Source organism: Lathamus discolor, chromosome 1 (assembly GCF_037157495.1).
Source record: "Lathamus discolor isolate bLatDis1 chromosome 1, bLatDis1.hap1, whole genome shotgun sequence".
NCBI classification, from domain to species: Eukaryota; Metazoa; Chordata; class Aves; order Psittaciformes; family Psittacidae; genus Lathamus; species Lathamus discolor.
In genome coordinates this window covers 59,951,941-59,970,476 of record NC_088884.1, presented here as the reverse complement: position 1 = coordinate 59,970,476, position 18,536 = coordinate 59,951,941, and the positions used below count along the sequence as shown (strand labels likewise).

General features: G+C 39.3%; 1 protein-coding gene across 3 annotated transcripts in view; it reads right to left on the bottom strand.

Moving 5' to 3' along the window:
* Positions 1 to 335: 335 nt before the first annotated feature.
* The window catches only part of SHISAL1 (shisa like 1), an 80,298-nt gene continuing 62,097 nt past the window's right edge, over positions 336 to 18,536 (bottom strand). Inside the window, exons 5-6 of one of the 3 annotated variants that reach the window (XR_010611346.1) lie at positions 4,076 to 4,294; positions 336 to 3,031 (exon numbers count right to left, since the gene is read on the bottom strand). Coding sequence is in view for 2 of the 3 variants with exons in the window: in XM_065672985.1 (XP_065529057.1) it covers positions 9,157 to 9,166 (10 nt within the window). In the remaining variant the exon portion in view is untranslated. Of the gene's footprint in view, positions 4,295 to 9,112; positions 9,167 to 18,536 lie in introns of those variants that run through there. The other 2 variants (XM_065672992.1, XM_065672985.1) reach the window with 2 other exon arrangements.

Here is an 18,536-nt window from a genome sequence, read left to right as displayed (position 1 = left end):
CAAATGAACCACACATTTATTTATGCAATGACCTTAGCCATTTTTTTCTTTTTTTTTTTTTTTTTTTTTGGGTGGGGGGTGTGGCTTTTTTGTTTTCCTCCTCCAAAGCCAAACATCATTCTTTGCATTAAATACACTCTCTTCATTTCCCCTCATATAAATCAATTATATAAACTGTGGAGTATTAATATGTGGGGATTTCCCTGCAGGTGGAGAAGAAGCCATGAAGTTTGAGGCGACTGAAAAAAGTAGAAACTCAAATCTCTACAGGTATTCCAAAGTTTTTGAAACACTAAAGCAAGTTTTATTACAGAGGTTTGTTTACGTTACACTCATTTATTAAAACCTAAGGACATCTTTATAAAAACTACTGTATATAAAGACAAGAGCAGTGCAATAGCAGTGTAAAACACATTTTTGGTTTACTTGGCAATCACTTTAGAAGACAACATGATTCATAATATGAAGTTAGAGAATGCTGCAAAAAAATAGGACAGGATTAGATCAAAATCTAGGTTAGCAAATCACTGGACACTGATACATATTGATTTCAAACATCAAGTGTTATGTAAACAGTATTATTGTCAATGTATTAATAAAGAGTGAGAAATCACTGCAACCCTAGAATTTCTAGTTAGCTTAATTAGCCTAAATTTGGCTGCTGACTATTAAAATTGACAATTGACTATTATCTTCTTAGTGATTTACTATGTATCTAAAAGGAGGACTTGAAGAAATGCCCATCTTGTACAAGAGAATTTTCGAGGCTGAGAAAAGATGTTTCTTCCTGGTGAGCGGGTGAGGTTTTGGTTTTGTTGCTTTATTCCTCATGCACCACCACTGGTGACAAAATAGAACTGACTTCAAAAATTACTTTGACATGTTACTTCATCACTTCTTCAAGTGGAAAGTCCTCATATAGAAGTTACAACCATAATAAAACAATTAAAAACAGTTATCTAAAATATATGCTACAATATGCTGAAGGATACATTAAGAGGCCGGATTGTTTTCACTCTGTGTTTTTATAAGATTGATAACCAGGCAGAAAAGATAGTTAATTACAACACCAAGTCCTGCCCAAGCTTTATAACTTGTCTTTTTATGTCCTATGTTATACACAGCCATTATTAAGAAGTTGGATGCTCAGTTCTGAGAAAAATAGAAGAGAGAAAATGAGTTGGACCAGGAAGTAGTCTTCTGGAGCATAAAATTCTGTAACAGACACTGAGACAGACAGCTGCCATTGTTAAATAAGGTGTACAATGGAACTACACACTTCCATAAGTGGTAATTTTAGCTCCCTTATTTTTCCAACCATATGAGGATAGACATAGAGGAAAATTTATCTATATATCTATTTTTGTCCTTTTTTTTTTTTTCTTTCTTTCTTTTAGAGGAATACTGTGTTTGAATGAGTCTCTTTCTGCAGAAATAATTGAAGAATTCATTGCAGTTTATCTGGGTCATCATGACTTCTATCAGGTAAAAGCAGAAGGCTATCAAAGCATGGCTACATAGATGGTTGAGATGTTCAAGTATCTGTTTAGCTAGTGCTGTCTTACAATGTCCCAAGCACTACAGGAGAAGGGCTGATAGTGATGGTAGTAGGGAAACTGTTTCCCTTCACTTTAAGGCCCAATGAGCATTAGTATTATTCAGGATCTTATACTCTGCTAAACTGGAGAGGCTATCAGATTATTATAACAACACAATTGATGAACAGTAGTTTATCAGCTACGACATGGATTTATCCCTAAATTAATTGGTAGGCAAAATCAAAATTTCAACCAGAGATTATCTACCTTATATTAACTGTCTCTGTGTAGAGAATAAAAGAAAACAAACAAACAAACAAAAAGCACATCAATTACAAGGTATACGTATGCTAGAAGTAAAGCATAAAACTGCTCATTAATAACGCACAATTCCCAAAGGGAAAAAAACCCTTACAAAATACAGTAAGTCACACAAACCAGTATCTAATACAAATTCTTTCATGAACATAAGCTTTTTACAAAGCTCTCTGTGGCGGTCATCACTTGCAATGAAAGTAGGTGCTGGTAGAAGGTAAAAGAAGCAAACAGTTACTGCAAAGCGCCCAAGGTAAGACTAATTACTGTAGATATGTATTTTGCTGAGTGTTTGCAAGGGGTTATGGATCTTGAGCTAATGAGAAGTGTGGAGAAGACATGATGCTGTTAGAGGCGTGGATGGCATTGCTTCCAGCTGCTTGGTTTCCTTTGTGTTTCTTGCAAGCTGGCACTAGTAATATGGTGTTACAGCTCATAGGTTCAGCTCTGCCACTACCAGGACCACCTACCCTTTCCATGTAGAGGCTCTCATCATCAAGGAGAGAGCAGTTTGGACTGTCTGCCAGTATCTGCAAGGTACTTACAGTGTGTCTTTTCTGGGTGTCCTTTTTGTTCCCAGCTGAAGTGCTCTGAATAGTTCTGCAATGCTCTGGTGAAATATATTTTTTAGGAAACTGGAATCCCTTAGGCTTAGTGTGAATCAAGTTTTAAAAAATACTGACTCTGTTTTATTTGAAGGGCTATGTTTCTCGAATGTGAAACACCCCGGTTGTGCTGTAGCAGCTCTGTTTGTGGCTGTACAAGCTGAGTTGTATGCAGAGGTTGGTAGGAGGAGCTTCTGTGAAAAGTGAGAACGGACCAAGCCTAAAGGTTGCCTAGGACAGGATGGAGCTTCATGCCCTGCAAGGTGGTACTCACACCTGTGGCATTAGAATTCTTTCTTATTTGCTGTTGCCTGCCCTTACTTGGTGATACTTCGCATTTTTTATGAGCTGGTTTGCAAAGAAGAGGGCATGCACATATTGGTATCTCACTCAGGTTCAGCCTTCTTTGAAGACTGGGCACTTCTGTGGTCTCCAGCCTTGTTGGGGCCCCCATCACTATTTATTCCTGTGTGGCTTCAGTCATGTACCATCGTGCAGTCTGGTAGCTGTAAGTCAGCTTATATCACTCAGTAGTCTATCCTTCTTGAGTTCAACAGAAGACTAATATTTATCCTAATCAAAAAAGGTACAAAGGAAAACTTGATTATTTATTGACAAGGCGATCCTTATGTTGGTTATAAGGTAAAATGTGTGGTTATTTTAAAGTTACTCAGATTTGTTGAAAGAAAATATTAGGCATGAAGGATTAATTTGGCAGTATCATGGCTTTGTGTTATGATTTTTAGATTAACACTTCTGTTTGGTTGTCATTGCCAGGTTCTCCATGTATGTATCTTAAATAATTGAATTTCACAGGATTTGCTCATGTAATTGGTACTGTGTGATTTTAAAATAAACCTGTGTTGTAGAAAATTAGGTCATGCTATTGCAACCTAATGACCAAGTACTCTCCGTACTTCTGTGGTAGCATCATTGCCTTTCTGGCTTACAAATGAATTCTTAGATTTGTGAGGGGTAAATTCTAAAGCCAGTCAGTGGCAGAGGGAATTTGACTATTGCCTTGTAAAGCACAGGGACAATGGTATTATTGCTTTTTAAAAAAAATGTAGTTTGATTTATTTTTTTTTCTGCTTCTCTTTCAGCTTCAGTGAGAATGGGGGTGGTGTCTGTGTTGCTGCTTAATAAAGCTCCCCTCTTCACGAGGGTGCATGAAGCTGAAGCCAATATGTGCTCAGGTGTTTGATGTCTTAGCAAAATCATTGCCAATTATCTTCAAATGTGTATTAAGGTTGAAATGGTGGATATCATGCAGTTTGACTACATGAAAGGGATTCACTCTACCTTGTAACGTATATGGCAATATGGTTAACAGTGATGAGAATTGCCAGCATCTACCCTATTGTGACGAAATTTTCACCAGAGAACTTTGGAAAAACTCACATTCAGTATTCTGACATTTAGATTAGGCTCAAATGGCAATAGATGGATGGGGAGGCAAAGAAATGTTGTCTACCAAAGGTTTGTCTTGTGATCTTTTCCCACCTTTGTCTGGATTTACCAGAGCAACCTAATTGTTTTTCCTGTTGAGCATTTCGTCAAATATGATGCTTTCTTTCAGAGTCAATACTGTCAGTCTAGAATTAGAGTATTGCTTACAGACTGCTTTCTTCTGGAAACTCTTTCTATATTGTTTGCCTGTAGAAGCTGTCTGCCTGGTGTTTCTTTTCAGGGGACTTGCTCAATCTTCTTGTAGTCTTTCTCTTTCCTGCATTTTTCAGCTTTTTTCAGCTCTTGTAATTTAGTTGATTTTCTTAACAGCTGCTCCTTGAAGTCTGATCTTACCTCTCCCATCTTGAGGCACATCAATATAATTTTCTGGAAGACATAAACAACAAATATTCCCATAAAGTTTCATGAGCACACAACATAAAATTATTTCCTATAAAAAAAACTTGTGAGTTTCCAGAACTGTGGGTTTAATTTGAGGAAATGAGAGAGGAAGGAAAAGCACAATAAAGAAAGATGTTAGGAGACCTCTGCCTTCCCTCATGAGCTCTATTTGGCCCAGTGTGAGCTTGTTTGATACGGATGGCATAGTATCTTCCTATTGCACTCATTACCACGGTATGCAACAGACCAAGCATAGGCTGCTTACTCTAACTATTATTCTTTTCATATGATGCAAAAGTGTACTTCTATTTCCACATGCGTAAATGAGTAAATATTATATTCATGTGCTTTCCTCACAGAATCATTGTGAGTATTTGTCATTTTTGCTTGCAGTGCATCCTGGACGTAACCAATGCCTTAAATCTGCTCATCTTCAACTTGTGCAGAATGTGTGCATGTAACTGGCTCTGTGATCTGTCCACAGATGAACTATGGCAGTGTGTTGGTAAATTGGCTGAAAACCCAGCAAATGAAAGTTTTGAGGTAGACTGAGATTACCAATCATAGTACTAAATTAAAGCAATGCATCTGTTTGCTCAAGCAGGCAGGCATAATGGTGCAAATACAAGCTGCTGGAGGCACAAACTGGCATCCTAGTAGCAACAGTACTTAATTAACTTCCCCCAGCAGAGTTCTTTGCATATTTGGTATTCCCAAGTCTATGTGCTACATTATACATACTGCATTCCACTAATATATAAAATATAAAGAAACATCTGGTGCAGACAGTGGAGTATCTGTGCGAATGAGCATGTTTGGAGTTACCTAGTATTTTACCCATCAAATCTACTCAGTGTATGAGGCTTGAGCTTCGACAGTCACGCCAGTGTAACTCCATTGAATCTGCACAGAAGTGCAAGGTCAGATAGGCTACCACCAGAGCTGTATTATCTTAATTCAGATTTAGGCATTTCTTACAGTTCTGTTAACCAGGGAGAGCAAAAAAATGTGCAATTCTCTCATATCTAACCCTGACGATTTAAGCCTTCACCCAAAAATCTGTCAAATGAAATCTATGTCAAGGTTTGAAAGTTAATTGCTTTCTTGTAGTTAAATAGCCTAGACAGCCTTGTGTTATAAAGTTACTCAGTGTTGTTTTGTTCTGTTACTGTCCTTTTTTGATGCTGGTAGAAATGAATGTTTACAAAAAACGCAAACCTGCTTCTTGTGAGGTCTGAAGGCAGATGACATTTAAAACAAGCTGTGTGTATCTAGAAAAGAGTCTCCTGACTTAGCTATAACTGATTTAAAAAATACCTGGGGGGAGACAAACTGAAGAGTATGAGCACATATCATGGCTTGGAGCCACTTATATCTTTCACATCATCTTCACTTGTTTCTTTTCACTCTTCTGTAGAGTGCTATGTGTGCCTTAGCTCTGATGAAATGCTTTACTAATCTACAATCTGCATAATCTAAGTCACTAGCTTGTTTGACAGTATGTGGTTTCTTTATTTATTTTTAAAGAAATATTAAGAGATGGAGCAGGTAGAGCAGGCATTTGTGTGCTCCTGGGCAGAATGCAGTTTTCAGTGTCAGCTCATCAGCCAGTTACTCTTTGCCTGTACCTGAGAGAACCAAAGGTGATCCTGGCCAGATCCTTCTTCCAAGGTTAATGCACATTCAAGAATGTCACCAGGGTGGTTTAAAATGAGAGTTTCCAGATCCAAAGACCATAAGAAAGTTTATGAATATTTGTATGCAGCACAGAAGATAAAATATTGTTCATGTGAGTAGCTTCAATTCTCTGCTCTGTCCCATAATGAATACATAAAGTGATGGCGAAATGAGTGGGAGGATGTGAACAGCAGAGCCAGCTCTGAAAGCCTCTTACATCAAGACTGAAGCATTCACCCTGCGTTTTCCGAGCTCCTGGCTAAGTCTAGTGCCTAATCTATAGCTTCTGCCTGAAACTGTACCCAGACAGGACAGACTCCAGGCTGAGACGTCCTCTCCCACTAGTCAGAAGTGAAGTGGGGTGTGTGGTTGACTAATCAATGGCTAGACTAGCAAAATAGAGAGGTACTGCTTCAGATCACTTTGCAATAGCAGGATCACTACTTGCATTTTCCTGAAAAGATAAATAATAATTTCCATGTGCAGTTAGCCACAGTATTATATCCCAGTCTCCCAACATAGAGCGCTTGGCAATAGAAACCCTATATTTGTCATTTCTGGTAATTTTTACAGGATTTTGATCTATTTAGAGATGAAGTATGATTTAGAGTGATGTTCTGAATGTGGTTCAGGTTGCTCCTGCTCATTAGCGAAGGCTATCATCATTGTATATAGGACCCCAGATTGCCACCACTGCTCTACCTGACTGCTCAGTGAACAGCACCCAGTCAAGCTGTATGGGTTTTCATTGCCTGGCAAGGAAGTAGCTCACTAAAAGATTGTCTCCTCTACCACAGCAGTGATTTTGCATGGTGGCTTAGTTTCGCTGGAAAAAAAGGACATCCATTAATAATGAAGGAATGATTCAGAGCCTATGGAGACGATTTTTTTCAGGGACTTCTGTCATTTTCTGACAAATGAAGTAAACAGTTGCTGCGTTCACCATTCCAGGGCCTCTTGCTAAATCTGTATTCACATAAAAGTGCCATCAATCACCACAGCCCCTTCAGACCTCAGATAACAAAGCAAACGGTCTCCACAAACGTCCAGATCTCACTCTTGCATAAAATTGTATTACACTGATCTAAGCAGACCTGCACTGATCTGTTCCTGTTGAGGTTCTGCTGCAATGCCTTCAAATCTGGTCATGCTGGGAGTGGAAGAAAAGCTTTTGTTCTCTGTGTTCATAAGAAGAGCTTGGATACCAGGCTAACAAAGAGCTTTCTGCAGTAAGAAGCCCTTGGCAGATACACTAATTATTACAGGCATCAGGAATGTTCTCCTTCCCCATAAATGGAAGGACAAGGGAGGACAAAGCACAATGCACTATATTTTGAAAAAAGCCTCACAAGATTGAAAGGAAGGATATGGGAAATGAATTGCAGGACAAGCACCAAATGAAAAGTCATTCAGTTGTCTAAACACATTACAAACCAGAAAGAAATAAAACATAACCTAATCCCTCTGCCTGTGGAGTCTGCCAAAGAACGGGGAAATCATTTTCATAGCTTGGCATTTGTACGCTCCTATGGCTATATTATACATAGCATATAACATTATATCCAAAATGCAAGCTGAAATGCTGCTTGGGTTACCAAGTATAATTCTTGAAAGTTCTGAAACGCCAAAACAAATGCTGCTGGTGCAATCTCAGCTCGGCCCTCTTGTTTGTGTAAAAGAAAGTGGGAAGTCTCAGACTTCTCAGGTGGGGCTCATCTTTTTTTTTCTTTCTTTAGGAGAACATCAGAATAGCTGAATGATTCAGGTTTTCTTGACGTACAGGAAACTTCAACAACATCTAAAATTTGCTTCAGGTTGGCTCAGTCCTGAAGAGGATTTAGTTTTCTTTAACTGACCAAGAACACTTCAGCATTATGCAGTGGCATTGAATATTGCCATCTTGACATAAAGAAGTGGTGTTTTTGGCCCCCATATTCATCCCCAGAATGAGTTAGGTCACCTTTGATGCAGCACAAATTTTCCTCTGGTCTAGACATGAAATGCACCACAGCACCTGCATGAAGTCAGATGGAAAGGCTGCTTTAAACAGTGGCAGATCAATTTTGTTACAGCCGGTATGTAAAATGACCACCATGAGTGGTAGCCATCGCTAATGTTTCTAAAATAATAGCTGGCTCTGGAAACAGACATTTTGTGCTTAACAGTTTAAACAAAACCCAGGCACTGGAAATTCTCTTCTTGAAAAACCGACTGTATTTTCTACTTGTGTTATTTCTACCATAGCTGACAATTCTGCAAAGGTGGAGAGAAATGTCAAAATATGTTTCAAGGTGAATACCTCAGGAGGATGTTAGGGCTTAAACAGAATGAAGTGCACCACATGTCAGATTCATCAGAGTTAAGCAATCCCTTACCAGCAGACCTAAGATAAGACAATGGAAATACCTGGGATGTGTCAAACAAAACCAGAAACTTTTCTGCCCTGGAGGGTGTGCTATTGGTGGTTGGGGCACACTTAAATGAGGCCAACTGAGAAAATCACTTTGGTAAGTAACCAGAAATGTCTGGAATGCTTATGTCAACCAGTTGTTAAGAAAAACTGTGGGACTATGTAACAGGGCCATAAACCTGAGGGAGGAACAGACAGATGAGCTTGTTTAATCTTGATCTCATTTAGTGGAGGATGTTTTGGAGGGGTTCCTGTTTGAGGGCAGGTAGCAACTGTATCAAACTGGAAACCTGTAACTTACCTGGTGCAAGTGGGAATAGTAATTAGAAAGGTTATTATGTCCTTTGGATTAAGCATAGATGGAGAACCATGAACCACAACTCATGTGAGTCATGGATCAAATCTACTGCAACATGCCCTGAGCACTGCTGGGACTTTGTACTTTGACTTACTAAAGGCTGTCAGGAGATAACCTGTAATTGATGCTGGGAAAGCCGTGGTCATGTGAGAGATGCTGTCTGCTCCTGTTGTTGCTTTGCAGGTGGGAAGAAACCATCTAGATTATATGAGTTTCCCTTGGGTTGTGTTTACAGCAATGTATTTGCTCATGCTGCAATGTGTTAGAATCAGTACAATGGTCTACAGAATGAGGAAAAACATATAAGGTGTGACTGGGACAAACTCAAAAGTGCAGGTGGAATAAGTCTTACCTACCAGTCACTGTAAATGGAGCTGCATGTCACCTGTCAGATTGTCTTCCTCACTTCCACCTGGGAAATATAGGTGGGAAATAGGCATAGTCTTACTTTCACTGTGCTTTCAGAGCAGAATCACCTATCTGTGTTACAGAAGCTAATTATCATATAGAGGCTTAATATGTTATAAAAGCAAATGCTATCAGCTGTCTTAGACACTTAAGTACTGGAGCAATACATTCAAGAGCAGCAGTGACTAGAAAATGTCAACTGCACAAATTATGATGCAGTGTAATTTTTAAGAAGAGTTCTATTTTAATAATATGTTATGAGTGTTGGTAAACCTGGCTTTTAAATTGCTCTCTCCATTTCTTAAGAATCTCACCTCTTTTAGCCTGGATTAAGCTTGTGTAACACCCATAAGGACTGGGGGATATAAACCAAACTGCATTTCATATCACTGTCGATTGCTTCTCTCTGGCTTTAAAGGAGCTTTAAAAACTTTGGGAAGATCTTGCATTCTAAGGGGGCAGGCTGGCTTGGCCACTTGTACAGCAGAAGGAGCTGCTGGTGGATGGCAGGTACCTGCTGGCCAGGTCCTTGGTTGTGCTACTGTCCTGCAGAGAACAGGTTGGTGGGTCAGGGGAGGTGGAAGGTTACTTTCCACACCAGAGAAAGAAGAGTTTGCACTCTACTGCTGCTTGTTTCCTGGCTAAATCTGAACCCAATTGTAAGACCAGCTAATTAACACCCATTGGTGTGTAGTCACACAAGAGGCAAAGTTGCTCATACCACTGGAGGGTCTTTGTTTGGCTCTTTAAATTACTTTTTAATGTGATGCCATGATTACTTGTTTCTAATATAGAGTTCAAAGATGGTTTACAGAGGAACACTGCCTATGTCATGTGTTTGGGCTTCCTACTGGTCCACTGGTCCAGAGTTGTGACTAGGACAGTACTCTGCGCTGGTAGCCAGAAAGCTGGGAAGCAAATTGCAACCAACTAGAAACTGCTTCCCAGCTCTCCTCCAAAATGAAGAGGAGGGCACTGCCCCAGGCTTCTTTTGGCACAGCATATGGTCTCATTACTGAGGATCAGGATGGCTTTTTTTAAGTGAAGCTTGGGATCTGCTTAGATCCCAGGTCTATCTCACAGACGGTTGCAGGAGACTTGGCACTTGAAGTGAGCCTGGAGAGCTGCTGCAGGCGAAGACTTGCTTTCCCCACCTCCTCCACCAGAACTGAGGGTGTTAAAGCAGCAGCTGGCTTAAGTTTTATTATTAATATGGCTGCCTGGCTAACAGACCAAAGCTAAGAGAGAAAATTAGTTTCCTGTAGAGTTTCTGGAATATCTATAATTGCACAAATTAAATATGTCCTTTGTCCCATCATTTGAAAGGACAAATGCCTTCAAGTTTTTTTCAAGACCTCAATGAGAGATATCAACAGAGATATCATGCAATGAACTCTATACTTCTTGTTCTGCTTGAGACTGTGTTCATTTTCACATATTTTCAGCTAACTAGTGACCAAAAAACTTTAATTGCATTCCTGTCATAAAGAAGGATGTCTTGAGATATTTAGACACTGATAGGCCAAGAGGAACTATTGCTAGAGGCAATTTTTTTACATCCTTCTCCAAGGTCTGGGGCAGGCATATTGCTTTGGAAAGGATATGTTACCATCATGTTGTCATACACTGCCACATGAAAATATATAGTCTTCTATGTAAAAATATCCAAATCTGTGCTATTCACAATCCGGTATCACTAAGTGGAAGTTGTTCTGTAATCTCCATGTTCTGGTTAGAAACCATCTTCTCTCATGTTTAGTCATGAGCAGATTTGATTCATGTGTTTAAGACCTATACCATACTAAAATATCCTGATGGCAAAACCAAGACCTGAAAGTATTTCTTTGCATAGAGCTACCTTTGGAAAGAAAAGCAGCTTCTTATCCTACATGTCCCTGTGGAGTCCCAAAGATACTTTCCCCTCACCTCTCTCCATTGAGATAACTTCCTTTGGCTGAGTGGCAGGAAAGGTGCATCCCTGGGGCTTGTGACTGTAGCACCCTGAGAGATGCTGCATGTCCCTGTGGATGGGTATTAGATGGGCGCTATTAGATGGGCGCTCTTTGGTGCAGGGCTTGATACTAATTTATTTATTTTTTTTTCTTAGTACTGCTATAAAAGTTTTTTAAAAAATCTGTGAACCTTTGAATATTTCTACATCAGTGGTAAGGACTGAGTTATCTGAATGGCTCTGATTTCAGCTCATCCCAAATTCCCAAACACTGATGTTACTGGCTTTCAAAATCTGTGCCCACAATGGGGCTTTGACATACCTAAGATACTCAAGTATTCCACACATTTTCTGAGCTCTTATGCAGCAGTGTCAACCCACATCTAAGATCCAAGACAGCACAATGAAAAGTACAAGAAGCTCTACAACAGTGTGCCTTTCTGTGTAAAAATCAGGTACATGATAGGAGAAAAGGCTTCCTCTCATGCTGGCTGACAATTTGAATTTAACAGATCCACTACAAACTGAAAGCCAGGTTTAAAAAGCAAGCAGTAAATCTTGACATGTAATTTATGATGTAGTTTGCAAGGACACTGGCATTTCCTGCTTATGCAATATCCTAAAGCACCCAAAAACCTTACTAGGGACATTTTTAAAACAAAACCATGAAAACTTTGGTATAACAGTAGTGCCTGGTTCAGAAAGAAGAGCAGTTATACAGTGTATTCTTTCATTAAGTCTAGTAACACTTTTTTGTAATTTCTTTGCCATATGGTGACTAATAATTTTCTTATAATTTTCTTGTAATTTAAATGTAATAAAAGTAAATTTAAATAAAAATTTTCTTATAATTTAGAAGGATGCTTATGCAAGCTAAACTTTGTGTAGAGTATCTTTACTCATGTGGATAGTCACTTCTAAGTATTGTAGCAGGTCTTTACAACATACAGCTGAGGCTAAATGCAGCTTTATTACACAGGATGATATATTTGGTTTGTCCCTTGACTTAAGCTGAGCTGTACAGAAAAGTGAAGGAGAAATGTGGCCATGTGTAAGGAGCCTTGTGGGTATATGTATATATGTGTGCATGCCTGTGTTTATGTATATGTGTATATATGCATCTACTGTTTATTTCTCTGGGCTACAGTTTTTGTATACAATCTCCCATACTTTATAAATAACTGTAGCTCAGTTTATTCGTAAAATTCAGTAATGAACTACTAAGCTAAATAACAGTAGGACAACCTGAATCAGGTGAATACTCTGGTCCTTTTATTATCTCTTTTAGCCCTAGAGCTCTATCACCACGGTATCAGCAAAATTAAATGTATTAAAATTGCTACCCAGCATGTCCTGAAGTCCATCAGAGGATAAAAACAAACACATTTATGGAAAATGAACATTGGATTTGAGTGTTTTGATACCATTTGCAGAGCTTCAAGGTTGCTGACTTGTTTCAGGTCCTGTGGAAGTAAGTAAAACTGAAAGCCACCGAGAGATATTTCAGTGGATTTATATTAGAAGTATTAGAAGAATTTTTTCTAGATTCCATTTGAAAGGAGGTGGCAAAGTTGGTTCACAAAGCTGATCAGTTTAATATACTGCTTGAAGGTGATCCCAGATGGATCACACAAAATTCATAGTATCATAGAATGGTTTGGGTTGGAAGGGACCTTAAGATCATCTAGTTCCAACCCGCTGCCACAGGCAGGGACACCTTCCATTAGACCAGGTTGCTCCAAGCCCCATACAACCTGGCCTTGAACACTGCTGGGGATGGGGCAGCCACAGTTTCTCTGGGCAACCTGTGCCAGTGTCTCACCACCCCCACAGTAAAGAATTTCTCCCTCATGTCTAATCTAAGTCTACCTTCTTTCAGTTTAAAGCCATTCCTCCTTGTCCTGTCACTGCATGCCATTGTAAAATGTCCCTCTCCAGATTTCTTGTAGGTCCCCTTTAGGTACTGGAAGGCTGCTGTAAGGTGTCCCTGGGGAAAACAAGCCCAACTCTCTCAGCCTGTCTTCATAGGAGAGGTGTTCCAGACCTCAGATCATCCTCTGCCTCCAACAGGTCCATATCTCTCTTGCGTTGGGGCCCCAGAGCTGAATGCAGTACTGCAGGTGGAGTCTCATGAGAGCAGAGTTTTGATGATTACGCTCCTTTTGATGCAGCCCAGCAAACAATTGGCTTTCTGGGCTGCAAGCGCATACTGCCTAATTAATAGTTAATAAATAATTCCTTATGATTACTTAAGAATTCTTAATAACATTATGACATACTCCAGGCTCTTCTCTACCTGGCCCCTCTTTCTTTCTCCCATTTCCATTTTTCTCTCCTGAATATTAGAGACCTTCCATAATAACTGCTGCTTCCTCCATTAGAGCTGAAATGAGATGCGTGTGCTGCTTCTACTTAGCCTCGCCAGAGGCTGAACTTGCTTCAGATGCAGAATGGTCTATTTAGGAAGGAGGAATATGTTTCAGCACTTAAATTTTAATCCCCAAACCTGTGGTTTATCCCAGAGTTTGATATTTACTCGCAGTTAAATCAGCTTTATTATTGACCTCTGCACAATACAGGGTATTCTTTAATTTCTGTAAATAAAAGTATATTAATAGCATATGAAAAAATTGTTTTCTTGAAATAGTTTTGTTTTTTTTTTTTATTTTTACCAAAAAGACTCATTTTCTTCTTTCACTTTTCAGTATTAAGAGGGCTAGTTGCCTGAGTCAGAATAAAAGAAAAAAATATGTAGTAATTACTGTGTTGAGAGCTAGATTTGAATGTAGGGTGAAACAGTCATTCTGTTTCCTGTAACTGAACCGTGCATGATTTTTTTTTTCCTCAACTGAATTCGTGTGGGTTTTCTATCTATGAAATCTGAAACTATTTATTTAAAAAAAAATTCTGAAAACAATTAGAAAAAGAGCATAAAGCTCTTTTTAACATTAACAAAATTATCAACAATTAAAAAAATAGAAGTAAACCTGGTGCAATTTAATGTGGCTACTGTTTGGCTTCTTGCTGTAGATCCAGTGTATGTTTATTTGCGCATAACTATGCAAGCAATAAATAATTTTTGTTGATTTGCAGCTAGGATGAGAAGTGTAACACCCATAAAATTATCACTAGACACAACACGAAGTGCTGGAAGAGATGTTAGAGAGACAATTTTATGCAGAAATGTCTGTTCCCTTTTTCTTTTCTGCCTTTCCCTTGTAAAAAGCCATAGGAGAAGTTGAGGCACATTGAGACATGGAAAAAGAAGAGGCCAAGAAGCCTGAACAATTTTAGCTGAGTGCAAAAGGCAAGAAAGGAATTTCTCTTTCATGGTTATCTGAGCTGTGCTGCCAGCTCTGTAAAGAAATACACTTTGACACCAGTGGTGGAACTGTGGATGGTTTATTATTTTTAAATTGTCTCACAGCTGCATCTAGATGTTGGCCTGCTGGGGTATAAAACGTCCTTTGGCTGCAATAGGATCTTTGTGCATGGATCAGTGACAGTGTATGACCCCTGCAGAGCAGCATTTCTTGGGTTGCAGAAAAATTAAAACAGTGCTTGCCTGTCGTCATTGGGCTGAGGTATTCAACTTGGTATGGCGTGGTTTGAATGATAATTTATGAAGCATGGAAATTTCTATTTTGAATAATTGTGATTGCCAGCTGGTGGGTTATTCTCTGTTTATTCTATGTTATTCTTCATTATTTACACATTTGTTTTCATGTGTGTGCACATTTTGTATGTGGATCTATTTTATGCTCATTTTTTCATGACAGTATTTAGCCTTCCTGCAATTGCCCAGTGATGACTGCAGTTTTTAGGTGCATGTCTTAATATTAGATTGGAAGCAAAAAGACTGTAATAATTCAGAATGAATAATTCAACAACAGCTATGACAAGCACAGAGAATCCTGCTGTGCTGTGTCAAACGTACTTGTGTCCACTATAATCTTACATCACTTTCCAAACAAAAAGCTGGAAGCAAGTTATTTACACACAAAATTAATCTTCGCCTCTCCAACTCTGCTGGCTTTCTGTGCCTACAGAACATGAGATGAGGATTTGACAGGAGATGCCAAGATGAAACTTTGCCCAGAGATTTCCATTCTTCGGTGTGATTATGCAACCACCACGCAGTCACACTGGCATCAGCAGCTATTATGCAACAGCTGCAGAACCAGGCGTTTATTGGAAGAGGTGGGGAGGAAGAAGGCCATATATCTGCCCCCTGTGTACCCTAATGGTAGAAGATGAAGCAATTGGAAAGAGCATTTTGTGAATTTGGATGTGCAGCTGTTGGCCTGTGTTTTCTGACTGCTCGGTAAGTCTGACATGAATGTGATGCTAGGAATATGTGATACTTGGGTCACAGCAACCACACAGAACATTGCTACAGGCTTGGGGAAGAGTAGCTGGAAAGCTGCTCAGTGGAAAAGGACCTCAGGGTGCTGACTGATGGCTGCTGAACATGAGCCAGCTTGTGCTCAGTCAACCAAGAAGACTAATGGCATCCTATCAGAAATAGTGCGGCTGGCAGGACCAGGACAATGATCTTCCCCCTGTACTTTGCACTGGTGAGGCCGCACCTAGAATCCTGTGTTCTGTTCTGGGCCCCTCACTACAAGAGAGATATTGAGGTCCTGGGGCAGGTCCAGAGATCAAGGTGAAGGGTCTAGAGGACAAGTCTTATAAAAAGAGGGTGAGGGAACTGAGGTTGCTCAGCCTGGAGAAAAGGAGGCTCAGGTGAGACCTTATTGCTCTCTACAACTACCCGAAAGGAGGTTGTAGCGAGGTGGATGTCAGTTTCTTCTCCCAACTAGCAAGCAATATGATGAGAGGAAAGAGATGCAAGTTGTGCCAGAGGAGGTTTAGATTAGATATTAGGAAAATATTCTTCACCAAAAGAGTTGTCAAGCACTGGAATAGGCTGCCCAGGGAATTGGTTGAGTCACCATTCCTAGAAGCATTTAAAGGGTGTGTAGATGTGGCACTTAAGGACACGTTTTAGTGGGGGACTTAGCCACGTTAGGTTTGTGATCAGACACAATGATCTTAAGGGCCTTTTCCAACCTACATGATTCTATGATTCTATGAAAACTGATGTTGGTGTGAGTCATCTGGGAATGCAGCCTCTCACATTCCCTAGATAAATCAGATTTTAGAGAGCGATTCTCCTTAGGGTCCTTAGTTTGACCTCCTGTGCAGATCTAGCTTTGTATCCAGTGATTCTTGCTAATATTGAACGAGATCCCTTGAAGGTTTTAAAATTGCAAGTAATGGTATTCCACTGCGTCATAAGATATTTTCTTGGTGAATTGCCAGCTTTGAAAAGAAATGTGCACTTACTTAGGTGAGATGAATCCCACTGTCAAACTTCAGCTGGTTAAATATTAGTGACTTGTATAAACTCATCTTCCAGCATAATGTCAAGAAATCAATGAAGGAAAGCTTCCAAGTGATTCAAGCCATCCTAAAAGAAGTGTAAGGAATAGTCCTCTGGAATTGCCTCTTTCAACAAGTTAGTGAGGATACCTAAATAACTAGTAGGTGCTTGAATTCCAAAAGGCTAAATTGACTGAGGTTAACCCTGCTTTATATTGCCAGTCAAGATTTGTATAAACTAATCTTCCAGGTATTGGCTCTTGTTCTGTCTTTGTTTGCTACAGTCTGCTATTATCTGAAACCTCCTTGCCATGAAGAATTTACAGACTGTGATGAAATTATTTTTTAATACTTTTTTAGCCTTGAGGTCCTTAAACGTCTCACAGTTTGACAGACTTTCCAAAAGTCAGATAAGCTCTGCAGCCACTTTTGAATATTTTGCCATCTGCCACTACAACATTTTCTGCTACAGGCCCTAGTGAAAGCAACATTTTCCTCTATCAGTTTCACCACTGTTAGTGAGATAAAAGGTCTTTGCTTCTAATTGGTATCTCCTCTTTATATGCAAGAATTTCAATAGCTTGCTAAGACATTGTACTGTATAAGAAACTGATGGTGGGTAGTTACCTATTCTATTCCTGGCTATCTCAAATAGTTCCAAGATACTCTATGCCTGTTGTAACAGAACAGTAGAGAGTTGTGCTGTTACCTGAACTTTGTGTTTCTGAATAATGTGAAGTGTCTAATCTTTGTGTTTTGAGGCAGGAATTTTGTTGCCCAGGTAGACAACAAAGGTGTGCGATCCCAGAGCACAGCACAGTATCATAAAACTGTGAGAAAGAGCTACATTACAGTCTGGTTTATATTTGATCTTTGTGATACATTTGCAAATTTTTATAGAACTGCAGGAGAGACATATATAGAAACTGGATGCAGTGAAGTCTGTGAATCCTTTCATGACTCCTTCATCTTCTCTTAGTCTACAAGAATCTTGCCAAAGCACTATATTATGTGCTGCTCTGTGCGAGCGAATCTACTTGTGTCCTTCCCTGTGGTCTGGTTTTACTATGCTAGATAAGGTGCAAAACCCAACTAGAAGAATCAGTGTTCACATACATTTGTGCTTAGAGAAGGTTGAACCTGGTACTGTTGGAGACCAAACCTACAGACAACTTCTATATGTCTCCACAGTCCAAAGATTACCGCCTCTCAGATATGAAGGAGGCACAATACTCTGGAAACTGCAGTATGAAAGTGGGGATGGGGAGCAATTTCTTACAATATTACAGATTTTTTAAAAATTTACACACATTACAATAACAAACAGAAGTATTCCCAAACACTTTCAGCATGGCCCTCAGTAACCAGATAATTTTTTCTTTCTTATCTGTTAAATGGAATTAACAGAACTTGACTAGCTCATGTAAGCATTGTGTGCATAAATACACCACAGCCTATGAAGTACTAATTTGCTTCTATGGTATATAAGAACATCACTAATGTCATGTATAGTCAGTGATCATGAGAAATGCCTTTAAGAAAGAGGGAAATGCCAACCAATCCCTTGGCTAATTTTCACTAATCTTGCTTTTTAAATATTCTAGACCATGTCTGCAGTAATCTACACAGACTAAAGGGAAAAAGAAATGAGCCAGAGATCATCCTCGCAGGTGAAATTTATTAATGTAACGAGCACAGGAAGATTAGGACATAAAATGGGAAGATGTGGATTACTCTTATCATTCTCCCACTGCTTACAAATCCTCTTTTTTCTGTTACCTTAAACTCCTCCAAAAACCTGCCTCTTACAGCCAGCATCGTCTTGTGGTCTTTCTTAAGTATGGTTGGTTGACTGCTTCAAGCATTTTTACTTGTGCTTTATGTATTCCCAGGGAAACAACAGGAAGAGTCAAACTGAGCAAGAGTTGGCAAATGCCAAACCAAGTGGGTTTTCTTTTTTGGTTGTGGGGTTTTTTGGTTTTTTTTTTTTTTTTAATAACATCACAAATAGATTGTAATGGTAACACATTCACAAAAA